This window comes from Lontra canadensis, unplaced genomic scaffold, assembly GCF_010015895.1.
Source record: "Lontra canadensis isolate GAN:19392208 unplaced genomic scaffold, GSC_riverotter_1.0 scaffold16, whole genome shotgun sequence".
Taxonomy (NCBI): Eukaryota; Metazoa; Chordata; class Mammalia; order Carnivora; family Mustelidae; genus Lontra; species Lontra canadensis.
This window is the reverse complement of record NW_022631010.1, coordinates 1,618,579-1,641,858: the sequence shown is the minus strand read 5'-3', so window position 1 is coordinate 1,641,858 and position 23,280 is coordinate 1,618,579. Positions and strand designations below refer to the sequence as shown.

The window sequence follows — 23,280 nt, the reverse complement described above, 5'->3', positions numbered from 1 at the left end:
TTATGCCCTTATTGTCAGGTATGTGCAAGGCAGATCCCAGTAGACACATGAAATGATCTTTCCCCCTGTGCTGAATGGAGAAATAGCTTTAAGCCAAATCCTCAGGAGGGAGAACTGGAGGCACCAAAAGCACCAAACAGGCACCATTGCCTCTTGAGTTTCTCATGGTCCCACCAAAAAGCTACTTTTAATACAGAAAATAAAAGCATTTGTGGTGGGTCTTTTTCAAACCCAGAACAGAAGTTGGGAAAAAGAAGTTTTCTCTAGCATCATGGTTTGGATTCAGTTCTCTGTATGGTACAATCACGTGCCACAATACCTTCCTCACCAATAGATGCCCAAGTAGGGTTTTTCTCATGTGCTGTTTAGAAGACATTAAAGGCTGTTTCTGAGATTTTCTTAGTGGCCAGCAAGAAAGAAAATTTTGAGGGAGGGGAGGGTACCTAGCACCTTGTATTCTCATGTGCTAACAGCCGGATGACTTAGTAGTGAGGTAGTAGCAACAACTCCTCACCTAATGAAAAGAATTCAAATCTATGTAATCAATCCCTGGACACTGAAAACAGGCTGTCCTCACAGATCTCCTGTTCCAGCCACCCTCTCATGTGAAGCTTTATCCCAAAAGGAGCTGACAAGAAAAACGACCTCCAGTGTCCAGTTTCTCAGGATGAAGATAGACCTCACCAGAGCCTAGGCACAAACTGTTTTTGCTGAATTCATTAAGCACAACTTTTATAGAAAACTGACAAACCAAATTGAAAGAATCACTGTTATAATAACTTTAATTTATCTTGCATTTTACATAAGTCTATGAACGATTTTAAAAAAGCACCGCCTTACCCCATCACGTTTTTCTGACAGTTGTTAAAGTGGCAATGAGTATGTCAACAGCTTGAGCATCGGCATCTCGCAAGGATTTCAGACCACCAGCCACACGCCAAAGAACCTGGCAGCTTTTCTATCTTGTTTTTAATACAGTGCTATATCCACTCTGATGGTAAACCTGTCCAGCCAAATCTCCACAACACACTTTGCAAAATCAGTGGTGGTTAGCCAATTAGTTAGCTTTGGCACGGAGCTGTGCTCGCTTGCCTGTGACAGCCTGGAAGCCGGTTTTGATGCTGGCAACAGAGCATCGAGAATGACAAGTTTCGCACTGTAAGAAATAGAGTCGGGTGTCCTTTTGCAGGATCGTGTCCGGTGATCGGCACGTGTGACAGGTAACGTATTCCTCTGCAGGAAAAGCAACATACAGAATTACCTGGCGGCTGCAGTGAGCCAGAGGTTTCTTTCCCTCTGGAACATCTATAATGAACTCCACAAGCCCAGGCTGGCACCCAGACCAGGGAAGGCTTTAGCCTAACTTAGATATTCTAGGGATAAAAAGATAAGCTGTCGGCTGTGATGGTTCAGGTACTAAACCAAGGACTCCAAATGTCCAAGGAGGAGGGATGCTTGCCAGATGCCATTCCTGGTTCTGTCTACAGGAGAGCCAGTCAGAACACAAGAGCTTTCCTAGATGGGAATACCACCTGCCAATTTCAAGTGCTTAGGAAGATGATAAAGGCAGGCCAGGCTTGACTGCAAAGAGATTTCCCTAACTTGGCCTTCAGCCTAGAACCAACCAAAAGCCTTGATCTGATGGGCCTTAAGAAATCCAAACCCTTCTCGTACCCCTAAGCAGCTGCCAAGAGTCCCCTTGAGCTGTCCCATCCTCCCATCATTTTCCCTCCTCTTGGAAGGTCACCCATTCTAGCTTCATTAAGGAAACAGTGGATCTCCCCTAAAATATTACAGCCTGACTGAGAACATTTCAGAGTAATATAATTAAATATACACTTACTGATATATCTTCTCAAAACATTTTCTATCTGTTTCTGTTGGAATCTTCCTTTGATTACAAGTTGATTATTACCATCTATAGAACCACTATAAGAGAAAAGAAAAGTATCTCCGTTATTTTTGTTTCCTGTAAGAAACCAAATTCCAGGACCTATTTAAAATATATTCAATGGCATAGGCAAGTTCTAGGAGCAGTGCTGTACTACGTGATTTTTCAAAATTTAAGTAGTTGGTTCCTGATGACCTACTCCTGTTTCCTACCATTAAGTCCAGTTTCAACCAATTAAATCTCCAGTGACAGATTTATGATTAAGTCTAACAAACTGATTCCTTAACTGTGTGATGACTTATTCAACCAAGGAAAAGGACGCCTCTACTGAGTGTATGCCATGGACAAGGCAGTGAGGGGTCTATAAATATAAAAATAGGAAGGGAGCTGTATCCCTAAAAATTCTAAGCACCCAATGTTTTGATTCAGTCACTGAGTGATGAAAATATCCTAAAATGGGTTGTGGTAATGGTTGTTCAACTATGTCAACATATTAAAAGCCATTTGTACATTTAAATGTGTGAACTGTATCTCTAAAGCTGTTACCAATAAAGTACAGTTGAAATCACAGGTCACATATTGTCAATGGTGCTTTTAAAAAAAGAAGACGCTGACAAGCACTTTGATAAGGTAAAGCTGTGTGACAGACATTATCATTTGTTACAAATCTCACAAAGTGAAACAAAATTCAGCCAGGTAGCATTATATTTGTTTTGTATCTCATAAAACTGACTTTTTAAGAACCTCTCCTGTGATTCTCCTTTAACTATAAGGCTTTATGATCATCCTCCATGTACTGTAACCCTTAATTTCCAGGCTATGGTGATTCCACTGCTTGATGTAGGAAATTTTTTTCATTCACTGTCAAAAGAAATTGAATTTTCTCAACAACCCCATAATATTTGGCCCACTGACCACAAGTTCACTGGTCACAACTTGTTATAATACCCCACCTCTACAAAAACTGTAAAATTATTCTGACAAGTAGAACACTGCTAGCTTTTATTCCTTCATTAGTTTATACGTTAAAAATAATGTAACAAATTTACATTTAAAACAATTCTACAACAGAGCTTACCTATCTACCACTAGTCAAATTAACCCCTTAACCCCACAGCAAGTGTAGTCTGTTCTAACAAGCTGAATTCTTGTAAGCCCTTTAAGAGCTCAAGCTCTAGAGACAGGCAGAACTGAGTTTACTATCTTGATTATGCTATTAACTAGCTAAGTGAGCAACTCACACGAACCTGTTTCCAAACCTGTAAGATGGGTAATATTAATTTCCACTTACAGTTCATAGGACTATTTTAACTGAGACAGTGCCCCAAAATGTGCTTTGCATAGTACCTGGCATATAGTAGGCACTCAGTATGTGTTAGTCATCATTATCATGCTTTAAGTCTATGTTACTTATTTTTAAAGGAACTTTTGGGATTCCTAGTACTTACGGTTATATTCATTGGGATGGGCCCCATGGGGTAATGATCTCCCTGAATGGGAATGGACTGGCTTGGTGCCTTCAACATGTGAGCCCTGAAGACTGGGAAATAACTAATTATGGATCTCTGTTTCAGTGTTTTCTACCGTGCCACTCATCAGTCTATTTCTTCGATAGCCTATTAACAATTCAGAAAATAAATTCTGGCCTAAAAATCTAGCATTTGCTAAGAACACCCAAAAATTCTAATTAATGACAGGAACACCAGCAGGCCTGTATGGATAAGCCACTTTAACTCTATTCCCTATTCCTAAGCAGCTAAACTCTCAAACGGTTTCCCTCCCTCCCTGGCCTAAAAGTTCCTCTGATTATCATCATGTGAATATTTTTTCTAAGTGTGTTATGTATCCCTTTCAAGTTATGAGAAGTTCCCTTTGAAACATCTAGTACTGCTATCTATCACTGTATATAAATGTGAATACAGTTTCTTACCTTGTACCCAATTCAGCCAATAAAAATGCAAGGAGATGTTTGGGCTGACGATGTAATCTAAAAAGAAAGTGGAATATATAAACTTTATCTTTCACTGGAAATCTTACCAAATGTCTTTTAAAAAACCATCCTATTCGCTGTTTTTATCTGTACTCAACTATTTGGTGAATTTTAGTGGTTAGTTCATCAAATCCTGAAATAACACCAACTTGGGTGCCTGGGTGGCTAGGTTACTCAACTGCCTTCGGCTCAGGTCATGATCCAGGGGTCCTGGGATAGAGCCCCACATTGGACTCCTTGCTCAGCAGGGAGCCTGCTTCTCCCTCTCTACCTGCTACCCTACCTGCTTGTACTCTGTCAAATAAATAAAATCCTTAAAAAAAAAAAAAAAAAAGAACACCAACTTTACAGGTTAACCTCTTTTTCTGAGAAGGAAGGTAAAGGGATCAGAAAGAGATACACAGATGTCCTTGATTGTAACTGTAAAACCCTCTTTTTTTTTTTTTTTAAAGATTTTATTTTATTTATTTGACAGAGAGAGATCACAGTAGACAGAGACAGGCAGAGAGAGAGAGAGAGGGAAGCAGGCTCCCCACCGAGCAGAGAGCCCGATGCGGGACTCGATCCCAGGATCCCGAGATCATGACCTGAGCCGAAGGCAGCAGCTTAACCCACTGAGCCACCCAGGCGTCCCTAAGACCCTCTTTTTAAAGAAGAAAAAGATCTAGGGGTGTCTGGGTATTTCAGCTGGTTGTGTCTGACTCTTGATTTTTGCTCAGGTCACGATCTCAAGGTTGTGAGATCAAGCCTCTCACTGGGCTCTGTGCTAGGCGTGGAACCTGCATGGGATTCTCTTTCTAAAAAAAAAACAAAACAAAAAACACAAAAACCTTTAAAGAAGAAAAAGATCTGATGCACAAATGTCAAAGGTCAAAATATATGAAACCCAGGCAATGGGACACTTGGCTGTTGTGCTAATCCCTGTTATTTCCTTTTTGAAAAATCTTCATTTACACACACACACACACACACACACACACACACACACTTCATGGTAGCACAAGGGCAGAAAAATTGAAAACCGCTTAAATATGCAACTGAAGAGCAGTTAATTAAGTTATGGTAGCCTGCTTTTAGAACAAGGCAGATATGTCTATTACAAACCCCCTCCCTACCCAAATAGGAAAAAGCAAATAGAGAGCAATGCCATTCAGTATTTAAACTTAATTCTATTCATTGGTGGTGGGGGGGGGCATCTGGGTGGCTAAGTTAAAAGTGTCTGACTCTTGCTTTCAGCTCAGGTCATGATGTCAGGGTACTGGGATCAAGCCCCGTATGCAGGGGAGTCTGCCTCCTCCCCCCTCTGCTCCCTGTCCCAACCCCACAGCTTGTGCACTCTCTAAAATAATTCTTTTCTAAAAAAATCATTCTCGGGCGCCTGGGTGGCTCAGTGGGTTGAGCCTCTACCTTCGGCTTGGGTCACGGTCTCAGGGTTCTGGGATCGAGTCCCGCATCAAGCTCTCTGCTGGGCAGGGAGCCTGCTTCCTCCTCTCTCTCTCTCTCTCTCTGCCTGCCTCTCTGCCTACTTGTGCTGTCAAATAAAATCTTTAAAAAAAAAAAAATCATTCTCTTCACTTGGCATTGTCTGAACTTGTTCCAGTAACCAGGTATTATTAAAATTTTTAAGTTACTCCTTCCCAAAGTGTAGTAAGGGTTGGTGAAAATACAATAGAACAAACAAGTTCCTACATTGCTAGTGGGATATAAATTAGTACAAGATTGTTGGAAAGCAATCTTGCTAACATTTGCCACAAAAATAACCCAATCCTTTCAGTTCGGCAGTACTTTGCCCTAAGGCTCTATTCCGAGTTACCATCAAGATACATGTATCAGGATGTTTCCTGAAGCCTTGCCACTGATACGAAAACTCAGAAGCAACCATATCCAGCTAAGGAACTGTTAGAATATGTTGTGTTGCTACTCAAAACATTTCTGAAGACTATTTAATGACATGGGTAAAAGTTTTCTGATATATTGAGAAAAGTCTGTTAAACCCCAATATGATACCAATCTATTTTAAAATATCTACATGCACAATACTAGCTAAACATAGAAGTATTAAGTTTTGATTATCTTTAATGGTAGACTTACAGATGATTTTTCATTTTCTTCAGCATGTCTGTATTTGCTAGTTATTCTAAAATAAGAATATACTACTGCTGTTATCAGCAAAAAGTCTAAAACCTTTTGAGTAATGGCTATAATGAAACCAAGTGATTACCTCAGGGTGGTAGAATTTTAGTAATTATTTTGTGTTCATCGCTGTTTTGCCTTTTATCTGCAGTAAGCATGTATCATTTATGAAACTAAGCAACAAACAGTAGATAAGGTCAGCTGTCCTAAAGAGCCTGTCAGAAAAGATGTAGCGCTAGGTGAAGTGACAGGCCCAGGGAGTGACCTGGGGGTGAGATACATATGGAATGTGATGGTCATTAAGAAAGCTGCAATCCCATCGACCATGTCTTGGCAATGACCATCCAAAGAGGAGGCACTCCAAATTCAGCTGCTATCCTGGCACTCACTCTTCCAGTTGTGTGGCAGGCCCACCCAGCCTAATGCGCTTTTCCACCTCCCCAGCTGGGCTCCCCAGGCTCCTGAGGACTACATCCAACCTCCTGCCCCTTCACTCCATCTGGTTAGGATTCATTCTCATTGGGTCAGCATGAGTTGGCTTTTCTCACCTTAGGAAGAACTGACAGGCTTAAACTGTGACCTTACTCAAACCAACCCTGACACTTGTGCATTCTTTCCTTCTACCTGCAACAAAGTGCCCAATAAGGATTTTTAACATATTCTCCACTGAGTATCTGGTATTTGGGATGGAGGACTCCCCATTAACCAACTTACAGTTTACAGATATCTGTAAAGTTGACAAAAGAAGTTTTCTTTGTTCCTACTCGGACAACCTGTGGAGGTTTCATGACAAATTTCCTTTTCTCTCCAGCAACCATATCTGGATTCTTTTCCCTCATAATGTTGAACACTCGATTCAGTAGCTATAGAGAAACAAATGATATTCACACACATTTGTATAAATAGCAGAAGTTTAAAATTCCCACTTGAGTCACTGTTTTACCTTCAAAGCAAACATCACTTTGTACTAAACACAGTGCTCACTTCAGCAGCACATACACACTTTTTACTAAACACACACATTTATCACTACATGTTCGGGCAGCGTCTTAAGAGCAGGACTCAATCCTCAACCAGGATCTGGTCTATTAGGGATGCTGAGCAATACTGAGTTCAAAGTTGAATGAATGAATGAATAAGCCCTAATTTTGCTGTTTCTATGGGAAAGTATAGGATACATGGGAAAGTAAGATTCAGGAAAGCCCAAAGAAATTAACTCGACTCACCCTTGGCCCTAAATTAGTCTCACCCCCTTCCTCTACTGCTCTCCCAATTAAGGGGCTCCATGTCCTCAGAAGTTCATGGATTCAGATAGAACAGTGAATACCATATGATTGCTGAACTCTGGGCACTCTGGGCAATCTGAGGGTATCAGGCAACACTGTACACTGACTGTGACCTCTCTGGGTCTGTTTCATGATCTGTTGTTCTTCAATGACCCTTCCAATTCCGTATAAAAATCTTGCTCGTCAGGGGTCCCTGGGTGGCTCCGTTGGTTAAGTATCTAACTCTTAATTTCAGCTCAGATTATCACCTCAGGGGTCATGAGATGGAACCCAGGCTCCACAGTCAGTGAGGAGTCTGCTGGAGATTCTTTTTCCCTCTGCCCCTCCCCACCACACAGCACACGTTCTCTCTCACTCTCAAGTAATTATTAAAAAATAAATAAGAGATCTTGCTCTTCTCTGAATTCTAGTGAACATCTTAGCCCTTTTTCATAACAGAATTTATCTTACCTCCTCATATGTGTAGTCTCTTTCTGAGCCTGCCCAAGCAGGACCTGTCTGGTTACTGAATGAGATACCATCATCTTTTTTGCTGTCTTCATCTTCTAAAGCTATAGATAATAAAGATCATAAGAATGAGGGGTGGGCAGTAACAAAGTGGGGGGAGTCAGATCTAGAGAAATCAAAGCTTCTAAGACATTTGTCTTCCTCCCGCACAAAAGCATCAAGGCTCAAAACCAACCGGTTATTCCTTCAAGACAGCAATGTTACAACTTTCATGAATAATCCTTACCAGAAACATCTCTATTAGGAATTTGTGATAACAGACACACCAAATTATTTCTTGATTTAACAAACACAAGATAACATAATGCAATGGGATAAGTAGAGGGGAAAAGTCCAGCTGTTTTGAAGCACTTAAACATCCACATCCATAAAAATCCACCTACTACCTACACTGAAGTTCTCTTAACTTTGGCACTTAGAGCTAATAAAACAGCACTTTTAACAAAAAATGAAACAAATTTCTGATTATTTAAAATCCAGTTACAGTTAATGTAATCCCAACTGCCAAATTCTCCCCCCTTGAAATCTTGAAGTCTCCTTATCAAGTTAAATTCTTCTTCCTTTCAGTTCCCATTATCAGGCAGTGCAAATAAGGAGAAGAGAAAAATAAGTCATCAAAGAGACTAGGCCAAAGTGTTGTGTAACCTAGAAATGAGCTGCTGAGCCCCAGCAGTTACCTTCATCTTTCTCTAGTATTTCATCCTCATCTGGGAACTTAACATTCTTCTTTTTCTTCTTTTTATTGCCAAGCATAATGTCAAGGTCATCTTCTGGTTCAGCTGGTTCCTGGTTATCACTTTCAATCTTAAGATCCTAAGAAATTGAGACAAGAATCAACATTTTGATACCAAGACTTTTTTTTTTTTTTTTTAAAATTACATGGGCTTTCATCATTTTGGAGGAAAATAAATATTCACAATTGAAGTTATAGATAAGCAATGTCTCTCACAGGTGAACCAAACTGGTTCAGAAAGTCTGCCATTTAGGGGCACCTGGATGGCTGTGTCAGTTAAGCATCTGACTTCAGCTCAAGTCATGAGCCCTGTGTCATCCTCTGTGCTCAGTGGTGAGTCTGCCTATCCCTCTCCCTCTGCCCCTCCCTCCCTCCCTCTCTCAAATAAATAAATACATAAAATCTTTCTGCCTTTGGCTCAGGTCATGATCTCAGGGTCCTGGGATTGGGCCTCGTGCTGGGATCCCTGCTCAGTGGGTCTCTGTTTCTCCTCCTCCCTCTGTGCGCTCTCTCAGAATAAATAAAATTTTAATAAATAAATAAAGTCTGTCATTTAAACTGGAAGTTCTTTAAGACACTTTTTTTTTTTAAAGTAGGCTCTACATCCAATGTGGGGGTTTGAACTCACAACCCTGAGATCAGAGAGTCACATGCTCTTCTGACTGAGCCAGAGAGGCACCTCTTCTTAAGATAACTTTTGTGGCATATTTTCCTTTTATCTATCAGCCTTGAGATCTTACAATTATTGCCCATGTTTAAACCAGGCCACCGTCAAAATCACCTAAAATCTTTAAAAGATTCCTGTATTAGGGCAGCTGGGTTACATAGTCAGTTGAGCATCTGACTCTTGGTTTTGGCTCAGGTTGTGATCTTGGGGTCATGAGATCGAGCCCTGCACTGGACTTCGCACTCAATGCAGAGTCTGCCTAAGATTCTTTCTCCCTCTCCCTCTGTCCCTCCTGCTCATGTGGGCTCTCTTTACAATAAATAAATAAAATCTTTAAAAAAAATTCTTGTATCTTGACTGACAATCTTCAGCAGCAATAGGGTTCAGGGGTATTTTAAAGAGTTTCTAAGTATTCTGATGCAATCAATGGAAGTGTTTTTTCCCTCCTGACACCAAATACATGGTGAGGCAGCTGCAGAGCCTTCTCTGGTTATACCACTCGCCCAACAGCCCAACGTGTTCACCGCCATTGAAGGGCTTTTATGTAGGTTTCATTATGCTGACAGATTAATTAAATCATTGCCCACTGGTGACTGAACTCAGTCTCCAGCCCCTTTCCCTGGAGGAGTGTGTATGTGAAAGTTCCAATCCTTCAATCACAGCTTAATCTTTCTGACAACCAGCCCCCACCCTAAAGCTATCCAGGAGCTCCCAGCCACTAGTCATCTCTCAAAAGACACTTTTATCACTCCAGAGATGCCAAGGGTTTTAGAAGTCTTATGCCAGGAACTGGGGACAAAGACCAAATATTTGTTTTCTTATTATATCACAGTCAGCCTGGCATAGACATCATTTCAATAAATGACATCATGAAAGAGGGGAAAAGGCAGAACCCAGAGAATTACAGTCACCTGATGAATGGATGGAGACAAGGTAAACCTGGATCCCAAGATTAGCTGCTGTAGTTATGGATGTAAATAGGGCACTAGAAATGAGTCAGACACACCCCCAGAAGATCAGAAAGGGCCAGTCTCAGTCTCTAGTCTTCTAATCTCTCCATCCTTTGACCAGCTTATCTGGCTTCCCACCCTGAAGTATGTTGTCAATATTACCTATCAAGGTCTATTTTTGCAAGCCTACATCCTGAAGTACTCTGACATTGGCCACTGTAATTTCATAAGTCTTAGCAGAAAAATTTAGAATAGCTGGGAGTAAATGACGCTCAGCCTTGAGATGCCAAATCCAAGTATGTAGTCACAATGCCACATTTGGCCATCAAAAACCAATCCGCTCATGTGTATTAGCTGGATAACACATAAACAAGAAAAAGGATATTAACTTAGTCTCTAAGATGACAGTCATCAAACGAGAAACTTAGATAATGCTTATGTAAATTAGCACGCAACAACTAATTTCTAGTCCTATACTATTTATTGACTTCATTCCAGTAAGATCTACTTCCAAACTGAAACAAAGACCCAGTGAAACACAGAAAATAGCAGTGTTTTTCAAATTTTTCAAAAGCCCTGTGATGGTCTGAAAATTCAGGTGGATGAGTAACCCAATACCCAGTATGTGAAAAACACTTCAGTTTCAAGTTAAACTTCATGCCTTACCTGATGAGGATACTTGTAGTAACAAGCTATGTTATACCTTCAATAGCAGAGAAAAAAGTATTTAAGCACTTAGTAAGAGGAGAGCTTATAACGTGACTCTTTAGGACAAAAGCTACTAAAGGAACTGACCAACAAAACCTTGTTAACCAAGACCTTCTATAGCACATGTGATACATCACTTTGTTACCCAGGATATTTAAACCTCATTTGCTCAGTATAATCTGACATTTCTTTCTCAGTTTCCCTACAATAGTAGGAAGAGAAGAGAATCCCCAAACAGGGAGACAATAAGATAAATCCAGGTAAAATCATCCTGTTCTGGGGCACCTGGGTGGCTCAGTCGTTAAGCATCTGCCTTCGGCGCAGGTCATGATCCCAGGGTCCTTGGATTGAGCCCCACCAGAGCAGGAAGCCTGCTTCTTCCTCTCCCTCTCCCCGCTGCTTGTGCTCCCTCTCTTGCTATGTCTCTCTTTGTCAAATAAATAAAATCTTTAAAACAAACAAACAAACAAACACAAAAAGCCATCTTGTTCTAAAGGAGTCTAAATTATTCCTGAACTAAAATAATCTTTAAAAAACAAACAAAAAAGATTTATTTGACAGAGAGAGAGAGAGAGAGAGAGAGAGAACACAAGTAGGCAGAGAGGCAGGTAAAGAGAGAGGGGGAAGCAGGCTACCCGCCAAGCAGAGAGCCCAATATGGGCCTTGATCCCAGGATGCTGAGATCATGACCTGAGCCAAAGGCAAAGATTAACCCACTGAGCCACCCAGGTGCCCTAAAATAATCTCTTAAAAGGAAAAATATCTTATTCATTTCCGTTCCTTAGCAATTAGCACACAATGCCTGACTCACTGTAATTACCAGTACATACTTGAATTAACCAAATTATCAAAATTTTGACCATTTCCAAAACTGAACGAATTACTGTCTCTATTTCCTATTACATGTGGGATACACTTTATTTTCTTGAGTTTGAGCAAATAAACTAATTAGGGTACAACCAGTCAGAATGGCTCAAGTTAAGTCAGGAAAGGACAGATGTTGGCGAGGATGCGGAGAAAGGGGACCCTTTCTACACTGTTGGTGGGAATGCAAGTTGGTGCAGTATGGAGATTCCTCAAAAAGTTGCAAATAGAGCTACCCTATGACCCAGCAATCACATTACTGGGTATTTACCCTAAAGATACAAATGTAGTGATCCAAAGGGGCACCTGCACCCAAATGTTTATAGCAGCAATGTCCACAACAGCCAAACTATGCAAAGAACCTAGATGTCCAACAACAGATGAATGGATAAAGAAGATCTGGTACATATATACAATAGAATATTACACAACCATCAAAAAATATGAAATCCTGCCATTTGCAACAATGTGGATGGAACTAGAGCGTATTATGCTAAGCAAAATAAGTCAATCAAAGAAAGACAATTATCATATGATCTCTCTGATATGAGGAATCTGAGAGGCAGGGTGGGGGTTGTGGGGGGTAAGGAGGAAAAATGAAACAAGATGGGACTGGGCAGGGAGACAAACCATAAGAGATCTTAATCTCAGGAAACAAACTGAGGGTTGCTGGAGGGTGGGGGGGAGGGGAAGGATAGGGTGGCTGGGTTATGGACATTGGGGAGGGCATGTGCTATGGTGAGTGCTGTGAATTGTCTTAAGACTGATGATTCACAGATATGTACCCCCAAAGCAAATAATACATTGTATGTTAATTAAAAAAAAAGGGAACCAATCTTACAAAAAAAACTTGGGATAAAGAGCATAAAATGGGACACTTAGTACATGTGTATGTGTGTTCTCATGCTTAATCCTTCTCACATGTATATACATAAAATTGCTATTATCCTGGATTTTTAAAACAGATGTATGGGCTCTGCTCAAGATTCCTGGACAGGGTCTTTAAAATAATAGCTCTAAGTAAGGGAATAACAGACTTTCATCTCCTTCCTCATCCATCCTTCTATTTACCCACCTACCCACCTCTTAATCTATCCTTGTTAAAAAGAATTTTGAGATATTTATATTGGAAACTGATCGAGTAACAAGATAATCACAGGGCCTCATGTCCCTACAAGACTAGAGAACCCCACAAAACCAAGTGCTCCCATTCTCCTATAGACCATAAAATCATCAGCCACCAACCATCACAAGCTGGGGTTCATTTTTTGCTGCTCAGAGGAACATGCATAAGTTTGTGTGTATCTTCAACATGCTACCAAAAGTCTAAAAGAAGAAACTATATGAATATATGCTCCACAGGATTTCTCACTTATACAAATACCTTTCCTCATCCAATCTCAGTGTGGTTAATGACCAAGGGCATTTTGTAATCATTTTAATGGCACCTGCAATACAATATGTAAAACTCAATTGATATTCCTTTAAACCATAATTCCTTTAAGATACCTAGTCAGACACAATCCCAAGAAAATGACCTTAACACTGATCAAGTACTTAATAACAAAAGCAAAGCTGTTGAGGCAAAAGAAACATCAGCCATTAACAACCTTCGAGAGGTCAAATTTTACCTTCAATAAGAAAGCAATACTACCTTTACACCTTCTTCAGCTTCATCAATATCAAATATCTTTTTTGTTTTTTTCTTCTTTTTCTTCTGATTAAAGAAGTTCAAGTCATCTAAATCATCAGAAGCATCTAAAAAGACAGATAATTAGGGGTAAAAATTATTAACAACTAGCACAAATTGAGTTAAACCAACATTTCAGCTATTAATTAGTCAAGTGACCAGAATAGACAGATTTGGTATTAATTAGTACAGTGGTCTCTCTACAACCCAAGATCACAGTTCTGAAAAACTCAATAGCAGGTCAAGTCAAAGCTTTGTAGGAAAAACCTGGCCAGGGGACCCATGTTGGGAATATTTTAGTAATCTGACCATACAATGCCTCATTTTTCTTATGGTAAAGTCAGAGTTCTAACACAATTTCCAAGGTTCTCTAGCTTTCTCTCTCCATTTCTGGCTATGCTCTCATCTACCAACCCTTCATTGTTGGTTCCAATCCAGCTAAACTACTTGTACTTCTTAGTGTCGTGTATATAGTCTCTTACCTAAGCCTCCCATTGGCCCTCTCATGTGGCACTTAACTTCATCTCACTGGATCTTGGTTAGAAGTAACTTCCACCAAGAAGCCTCCCCTACCCTATTCCCCAACTGGCTTTTAGATGCCTCCTAAGTGCCCTGACAGAACCTTCTGTTACTCCAATAGAGATATTTAACGGCTTATCTACCTCCCTACTGGCTACTAAAGTGCTATATTTTTTTCATCTAAATCCTAGAGGTTAGCTCATTGTTACTAAAATCAATCCATCAACAAAAGGCCTTATAAAGTATATAACATTCATTAAGCCTACAATTTGAAACTTTATCCACCATTAGTAATAATGGGTTTATTCAACGTCTTCCATTTGTCCTGCCCTATTGTACACTAAGAATACTTTAGGATCCCTCTGCTATGGCTTTTCAAGGAGCTACTTATGAATTCATTTGTCTTATTACAAAAAAGTCTTTTCTTTTTTTTTTTTTTTAAAGGAAATGGACTTTATTTTTTAAGATTTTTATTTTATTTTATTTTATTTATTTATTTATTTATTTTATTTATTTGACAGACAGAGATCACAAGCAGGCAGAGAGGCAGGCAGAGAGAGAGGAGGGAGGAAGCAGGCTCCCCGCTGAGCAGAGCCGCCAGTGCGGGGCTCGATCCCAGAACCCTGGGACCATGACCTGAGCCAAAGACAGAGGCTTTAACCCACTAGGCCACTCAGGAGCCCCGTCTTACTTTTCAAGTTTGTTTTAAACATGTAAACATGTAAAAGATGTTTAGCACATGCTAGATGCTCAATGAATGTCAGTTCTCCCCATCACCAGCAGTGTAGTATGTTCAACAGACATAAATCATGTTTACCATATCATTTATTTTTAGTAATCAAATGGTGTCTATGTTAGAGCTCAAGAGGGACTAAAACACTGGTGTCTAAATCCAAACATTTTAAGCTATAATTTTAATCTCTTCTATAGATTCTCAGATTTGCTAAGATACAAAAATGCCTATTTTGCTCCAATGTCTTTCTGCCTACACTCAAATACAACTACAATTGGAACCTGGAAAATAGAGACCTGACGGGTTAGACTGGAAAAACCAGGCCTGAGATGATGAGGTTTTGTCATCTCTGCAACTTGGGGATTGGTAGGAATTTCTCTGGAATAAATCTATCAGAAATCTGGTAAGATCCAGTGCCTACAACATGTTAATAGCCTCAACTTCACTTACCAGAGAGGTCACTGTAGGCTGAGAGGACACTGTAGGCACAAAATCCAAAACACTCACAGAAGAGAACCAGGTCTCACAGGACAACAGTGACTCTTTTGTATCTACAACTCACCTTTTTTCCTACTGTCCTCTTCATCGGCTTCTACATCTTTGTCCTCAGTTGGCTCTGGTTCTACTTCTTTTGTTTCTGAGGGCTGGGTTTCTTCTGTCTGGGCATCCCCTTCCTCATCTAACATAAAAGGCTTCTTCTTCTTCTTTTTCTTCTTGCTCATAGTAGGATCAAAAATCATCTGTTTAAAGAAAGAAAAAAAAAGAACCAAGTGATTGTGTTTAAAGATACTCACATTTCAAATATTGTATACTCAAAAAGTATGCGCTTGAAAGTACAATATATGGTGCATTAAAGTACCAAAAAGGATTTTACAAACACACACAGGAAGTCCATCTAACAACCTACCTTTATTAGTAAAGGGGTGGGGGAGGGGTATGGTTCAGAAACATGTGCACATGCCTTTAAATTTGTAAATCCTCACAAGATACAGCAACTTTACTTTTAAATTTCATGAACAAATTTGGAGACTTTATAAATATATCATGGAACTTGGGAAGGGACCTTAGCAACAACTTATGCTATGACCCCATTTTATGGATGAGAAAACCAATGCCTCGGCAGCCAAGTTTTATTTACAGCTGGTAATCTGGGTTTGCTATGCCGGGAGACTTGACCTGATAAATAATTAAAACAAAAACTTCTCTCATCCCATCCCGACACTCCTCCCCAAGCTCAGACAAATCTTTAAGAAAATCCATCAGCCCCCCCTTCCTATAGCAAATCTCTAAATAAGAGAAAGTTCCATAAGCTTTTACTTTGCTTTTTGTTTTGGGGACATTAAGTTTTCTTAGCTATTCTAAATCTAATGTCCACTAGAGAATAAGTGAAAAACTAATTTATAACTTCTTTTTGGCAACTTGTGTACACTGATCACTTGGAAAAAAAAGACTAGATCATTATTTTAGACACAAGAGTTTAACAACATTTAGAGTAGATGCCTGGTAAAATGGAAAGAGGTCTTTGAAGTCAAGCAGAATTGGGTTCAAGTCTCAAGTATTTCTCTCTAAGCCCTTACCAATCTTTGTCCAAATTCTACCATGCTTCAATTTAGGATTTTGCCCAATGATCTGCTGTGACGGAGAAGTATTTGAAAGCAAAGGTCTGGAGCCCAACTGACTGAATTCAAATCCTGACTCTGGCACTTACTTACTTGTGTTATTCCAGATAAGTTCTTGCCCTCTGCATGCCTCATTTATAAAATGGAAATCAGTAGCAGAACCAAAAACAAATCTCACAAGATTATTGGGAGGATTAAATGAGTAATTAAATATAAAACACTTGGTACAGTGCCTGGAATAAAAGTACTCAATAAATGTTAGCAATTATTATAATTTATATAATGCTTTATAGTTCACAAAGCATGGTATCTCTTGATTCCTATCACTGAAGTTTCATCAACTCGGGGTGATCAAATTTCAAGACATATCGTGAAACTCTCAAAAAAATTTCCTTAAACTGATTCCAATTAACTTAAATTTATTTATTTATTTATTTATTTTTAAGATCCCATTTATTTATTTGACAGACAGAGATCACAAGCAGGTAGAGAGGCAGGCAGAGAGAGGGAAGCAGGCTCCCTGCTGAACAGAGAGCCCAATGCGGGGCTCGATTCCAGGACCCTGGGATCATGACCTGAGCCGAAGGCAGAGGCTTTAACCCACTGAGCCACCCAGGCGCCCCCAATTAACTTAAATTTATGATCCAAGTACATCAGAGAAATTGAGCTACACTGAAACCAAACTAGGGTCTGTAATTAAGGTAGGGTAGTTATCGTCCTCACCCAATGAAAAAGGATCTGCAAGATATTTTGGAAATTGACACAGCCTCATTTCAAAGATTTCCTCTTCTACCTTCACAAAGATTTAATTGTGTAGCAAATGAGTAATTCTGAAATGCAGTCAGTCTGAAGAACATTACTGAGCAACTTAAAGAAGAGGATATAAAAAATAAAGAAGACTGAAGAAACAGGAAGAAGTTCCCCACTGCTAACTATTAGGTCCTGGGTCACTCTACATGAATGTTGCAATCTATTCCAAGGAGGTATCCAGTTTATCCTCATTCCTGAAATATGGAGATTTGGCAAAAGGACAGAGAACACACAAGGCACTAGAAATTTGATTGTCTGGCAGGGCTTACAACGTATTGCATTTTTCCCCCCCAAGTATCAAGTTCCCTGGAATACTAATTACCTTTTAACTATTATTTAGCAAGACAGACCAAAGATAGGAGGGATTCTCAAACAGAGGATGGCCTCACAGCTATCTTCCTACTCTCTGAAAAACATTCATACTTAAATCTATAGGCAAACAGTTTGGTTGTAGCCTTGTAAAGAGTAATAAACATGCAGGAATTATACACAGAAATAATTAACATCTCTCTCAATTACTATCTCTGGATACTTAAGACATATAGTCATTCCCTCATATACTCACACCACCTAGCAAAGTAGGGTTTAAAAATAAGGAAACCAGGGATCCCACAGCAGTGCCCAGAGGGGGACTCCCCTAAAATACAAGGCAATGTCAGTGCTGAGTAAAAAAAAATATATTTTTTAAGATTTTCATGTCTCACAAATTATTACATTCAAAATGTCTTATGAGACTAGTTTGGATTTGAGAAGCAAATAGTTGCTGACAGTACACTTAGGAAAAAACCACAGATCTCTTGAGAATTTTTTTTTTTTTTTTTTTAAGTCCACAGCAAAGCTTTCAAAAACAGCTTCTCACTTTCAACTTCCAGGTTGGGCTGGGCTGGAGAATGCTAAAATGCTTCCTGAAAAGTGGTAACCTACTCTCATCCATCAGAATTTACCCAAAATGATAACTTTATGGTCACACCACACCCAGGAAGCAAGTGTTAGTTACAAAAGAACCTAGAGAAAAAAGGTGAGAACCAATGCTAAATACTGTCATCTCTGGGTGACAAGATTTTTATTTCTTTGTATTCTTTTGTGTTTTGTAAACTTTGTACAACACACATCCCATTTTTAATCAGGAACTTTTTTTTTAGTTTAAAACTTCTTTTGTAAAACATCCTACCACGTTGTGTGAAAACCCAATAGTTCTGACAACTTGTAAACGAGGCCTAGTAATAAGAGGTAATCTTAGTTATTAACAGAACTTCAAAAAAAAGGTGGTCTGAAAAATAATTAATGCCTGAAGATTAGGGTATTTTTTCCATAATTCTAGAAGACTGCTTTTTAAAGTCATGGTTCCACTAGGTTAAAGAAATTTATATTTTGGTGAGTTTCTGGCTTAATTACCAGGTTTAAAAAGAAATGTATGCAGTTTATTTTATGTCAATTATACATCAATAAAGTACTTAAAGAAAGAAGGAAATGTGAGAAAATAGGAAAACACCCAAAACTAACAGTAGGTTCTTTAACCCTCTATCTTAGGCCCAGGGTCTCTTGGGGAGACCCTGGCAGTTTATAAATCTTTTCCACATACAACTTTTCACTTGATCCTTAAAGTCTGTAAAGTAGTTAGAAGTTAAGGACTTGCCTAAGAATACTAATTTAGTCAACAGTACTGAGGAACCAGATCCTGCACATACCTCCAGAGTGGAAGCTAAAGGCTGAGTTTCTAGTCCCACTAACTTGCTTTAGTTAACTTCCCTAGGCCCTAGTTTTCCTGCCTATAAAATGAAGTTGGACTGGTAGATCAGCGAAGTGCTAAGCTACTTAACACTTTATTGGCTTCCAAAGCCCTCTGTTGGAATTCTGGTTCTGACATTTTTGCTTGACAAAATCTTGTTCACCCTTCAATAATTTATTCACATTCCACTTCCTTCAAAACTTGACCCCACTGCTAAAACTGAATCCTCCAGCTCCCCAATCGCTATGTTGAAATGGCCCTATCTCTTTTACCCACTGTAGCTAGTAGTACATCTCTTAAGTCCAACACTTGTGAGTACTTTACCATAAACCCCATACACAGAATAGTACCACACAGTACCTACAAAGGCACTGTTAAAGGTTATGAAAATTTTAGAAAATGAGTAGGAAAAAAACCAAGCATGAAACATTGCCACTCTCAGAGCTTTTGAAAAATACAGTAGCCAAAGCAATGTCTTGGAGGTCAGAGCATGACCTCCAAGCAAGAACCACCAACTTCATTTAGATTCTCAGTTATTTCCTAACAGAGCAAGAGCCTTCCAGTGACTTAGATGGAGGCAGTACTGTTTGCACAGATCTGGTATTCTACTACTCAATCCACCACTTATTTACTTACACATATGACTCTCTAAGCTTCAGTTCTCTCATCTCTAAAATGGGCATAACAATAATACCAATTTTACACGGCACATATGTGAGATTGAAGTCTACTCCTCCAGAATAAAAAATCCAAATTTCTTATTTGGTTCTCAAATCCCTCCACGAATTAGCTGCCACTTACATTTCAAGCGAATTAACTCTAACCAAATTGGAGAATATCCTTTCTGTGAGCACATGTACTTGCCTTCTTAACCACTCTCTTTCCCCTATGATCAGGCCTTTCCACTACTGTGGAAATTCGTTCAGGGCCTACCTAATAAAAACCCAACGCTCGAGAAAGCCCTGATTTTTTCCTCCTCCTCCTCTCCAAGGCGCTATAGGCCAAGTACCCCAATATTTACGAAGTGAATTATTATCATTTCAAGAGCTTTTTGTTTTTTGGCGGGGAGACCTGGCCGGTAAGCCGTAGTTTTCCTCAATCAATACTTACTGACAGTACTTAAAATCAGATTTCATTTTAAGCCGTTTGCTTTTACATGAACTGGAATCAATCTGGCTAAAAAGGATTTGAGGAAATTTGCTGAGGTACAAGCACGACGGTGGAATAAGATCCAGCCAGCTTCGTAGCCCCATCTTCCCGCTCACGTCGCTGTGAGCTCTGCTCAGGAAGGCTCAGGGAGTCCCGCCCTAAAACTTTCCGAGGTGAGTCACTTTTTGAGGCTGAAGGGTCTTCTTTCTCTGTCCTATCTCCCTCACCCCTCGGTCTTTTAAAGAAATAATGCTCGAGATGAGAGTAAGGGCGGATACCGGCCAGGACATGCCAGCCTACAAAGTTTTAAACGAGGGCGCTCCGCCGGAGCTGAGGAAGGCTCCTCTCGGCACTCCCCGCGCCCAGCGAGGAGAGTTGGAGCCGCACTGTCAAATCGAAAGGAATGCAGGGGTCGGCAGCCCCATTCTCGTTCTTTCGGGGAATTACCCGGGCATTCAAGCCCCCTTCTGGGAGGGCGACTCAACGAGCTCTCAAGTCCGGAAACGCCGGGCAGAGGAGGAAGCAGGCCTCGGAGCCGCCGCCCTGAGAAGAGCCGGGCGCCACCAGGCCCGCGGCTCCGAAGTCCTCACCGGTTCTACCGCTCTCAGCCGCCTAGGCCCGGCTGCCCCACATGGCGGAGGCCGGCCGCTAGGCCGCAGGCCCGGTCTCCCACACCGGGGTGGGTTAGGCTCTCCGCCTCAGTCCTTAGCCTCAGAGCCAGGCTCAGGCCCTCACCTCGTCCCCGGACATGGTTGCGGCTCGAGTGGGCTCAGCACGGACGGGAAGTCGGACGGGTCAGCCCCAGGCCCCGGTGGCAGCTCTGCTCCTACCGACACCTCTCCTACCACCGCACTAGACTCTTGCATCAGCGAAAGGGAACGACACCCCGCCCTCTCCTCCCAAGCGTTGGAAATACGCCTGCGCAGAGCCTGCCAAGGCGCAGGCGCGCGGAGGAGCCGACCTAGAGCGCTCGGTCTGGCGCGAGTTACCAGGCGACGGCGCGGCGCGGCCGCAGGCAAGCTGGGACTTGTAGTCCGCCTAAAAGAGGCGGGCACTCACCGGACGGCCGCCCAGCGGTTCGTGCGCTTGTGCGACGTCTAAGGAAGCCGGACTGAAGGTTGGCTTTTGCAATTGACGGCTGTTACCTCAGTCTCCGCGTTGTTCTGCCCGGCTTGTGGAGTGAATTCGGGGCCATTTCTCCTGAGTTAGGGTGGTGGGTGGGACGCCCAGTAATAAGAACCCGGTAGGGCTTAAGTTTCCTTGCTACTACCGACTCCATGCGCCCTTGAGGTATGTTAGTGTTTGAGGAACTCAAAAGTTGGAGCTAGAGGCGCGCACCTCACTGAGAGGCTTTACTTAATGAGAAATTTAAACCTGACGTGCTGGATTCCAGGTGGGGAGGTCAGAAACCAAAAGTCTCCTCTGTAGTTTCGAGGAGAGAAAATGTCTCCTGAGAAGAGTCGGCCTGCCCCCAGTCTGTCAGGAAGCCTGAAAATACTTGGTCATGAAATCTCTGCTTGAACGCTCTGGGGGGCATCACGCAGTTCCCCCTGAGCCATAATAACAGCAGTTATCTTTGAAGGGGATGTCACGACTGTGGATGGCCTCCAGCCAAAGACCACTAACACCACCACTAGAGCTGAACAAAGTTGGGCTTATTGTCTCCTTACAAGGAGGTAGACACACCATGAAGGACAGAGACGTTTCAGGAAGAGGGTGCCTGGAAGAACTGACAGGATTTGGGCTTGTGTTAGGTAACTTCTAGGAGTGTTCAAGGAAGCCCGCGGTCTGTCTGGACTGGATGCTGTTAGGAAGTAGAGGTAATTCTATGATGAGATTTTTGGGTTTTTTTTTTTAAGATTTTATTTATTTACTTGACAGAGATCACAAATAGGCAGAGAGGCAGGCAGAGAGAGAGGGGGGAAGCAGGCTCCCCGCTGAGCAGGGAGCCGGATGCGGGGCTCGATCCCAGGACCCCGAGATCATGACCCAAGCCAAAGGCAGAGGCCCAACCCACTGAGCCACCCAGGAGCCCCAATGATGGGATATTTTAATAATTCTTTTTAAAGATTTTTTTTTTTTTAATTTTCAAGAGAAAGTGAGAGGGTGGGCCTGTGGGAGGGGCAGAGGGAGAGAAGGGACTCCCAACTGAACACACACACACACACACACACACATACACCCGCCCCCAATGCATGGCTCCATGTCAGGACTCTGAGATCAGGAGCTGAGCTGAAATCAAGAGTCCGCACTTATCCGGCTGAGCCGCCCAGGTACCCCTTTAATTCTTATCTACAAAAGGAGAGAAACCGAGAGAAGATAAAGCTATGATTGATGATGAACCAGCAGTCCCTCCTGTTAGCCAGGACAGGACATTTTTGTTTTGTGTGTGTGTGTGTGTGTGTGTGTGTGTGTGTGATCGCGACAATGTTTTTTTGTTTGTATTCAGACGTGGTTTTGGAATGATTTTGGTTATCCTGGTCAGAGTGGCTTTGTCTGATGTTGGTATTCCATGAAATATTTTATGTTCAACAGGGCAGCACATCCCAGGTTATGGTGCCAGCCTAATTCCCACTATCAGGGCCTGCTTTTCTCCTTTTCACTGTTTCCTATCGCCTAAAAATGCGCTGTGCTTTAGACCTCAAAACAACTATGTGAGATAATCCCCAGATATGTAGTACTCCCCATTGGATACTAGTTCCTAATCTAAGCATGGCAGGTAAAATTATGTCCCTGCCTCCAGGAAGCTTACAGTTTATGAGAATAGTTTATTCGCCCCCTTTTTCCAAATGAGGAAACTGCTTTCATGGCATTGAGTAGTTAGTCCAAAATCATACAGGCAACAAAACGGGGAACCTGGGGATCCAAGTCCAAACAATCTGATGACAGTGGCTGTCAATTTACCACTGTGAAACTTTGCATCCTTAAGGAGGCTGCAGTACCTGCTCAGTAATCTTCAACTACTGATATCTGCTCATACCTGGGTTTCTCAACAGCAGCATTATTGACCTTGGGGGCCAGATAATTCTTTGTTGTTGGGAGCTGTTCTGTGAATTTTAGGATGTTCAGTAGCATCCGTGGCCTCCATCATGTCAGTGGCACCCTGTCTCTCGTTGTGACAATCAAAAATGTCTCCAAACATTACCAAATCACCCATGTTTGGGAGCCACTGGCATATACCATTTATCTCCTCCTGGGTCTTTGAAGGTAAGAAACATTTGCCACATGAGAATCCCCAAACCGCTTTGAATGGGGAGATCTTGAAAAGAGAGAGAAACTGTGTGGCCTAGAGTTCTGAAAAA

The 23,280-nt window shown here is 41.3% G+C and overlaps 1 protein-coding gene across 1 annotated transcript; it reads right to left on the bottom strand.

The window, feature by feature from the left end:
* Positions 1–764: 764 nt before the first annotated feature.
* EIF2S2 (eukaryotic translation initiation factor 2 subunit beta) lies at positions 765–20,880 on the bottom strand. The gene is made up of 9 exons (XM_032858860.1): positions 20,714–20,880; positions 15,234–15,411; positions 13,384–13,487; positions 8,485–8,620; positions 7,751–7,851; positions 6,729–6,877; positions 3,822–3,878; positions 1,844–1,929; positions 765–1,233 (listed from the first exon to the last, which is right to left on the bottom strand). The coding sequence occupies exons 1-9, from the start codon at positions 20,726–20,728 to the stop codon at positions 1,058–1,060; spliced, it is 1,002 nt and encodes a 333-aa protein (XP_032714751.1). The 5' UTR covers positions 20,729–20,880; the 3' UTR covers positions 765–1,057.
* Positions 20,881–23,280: the final 2,400 nt, after the last annotated feature.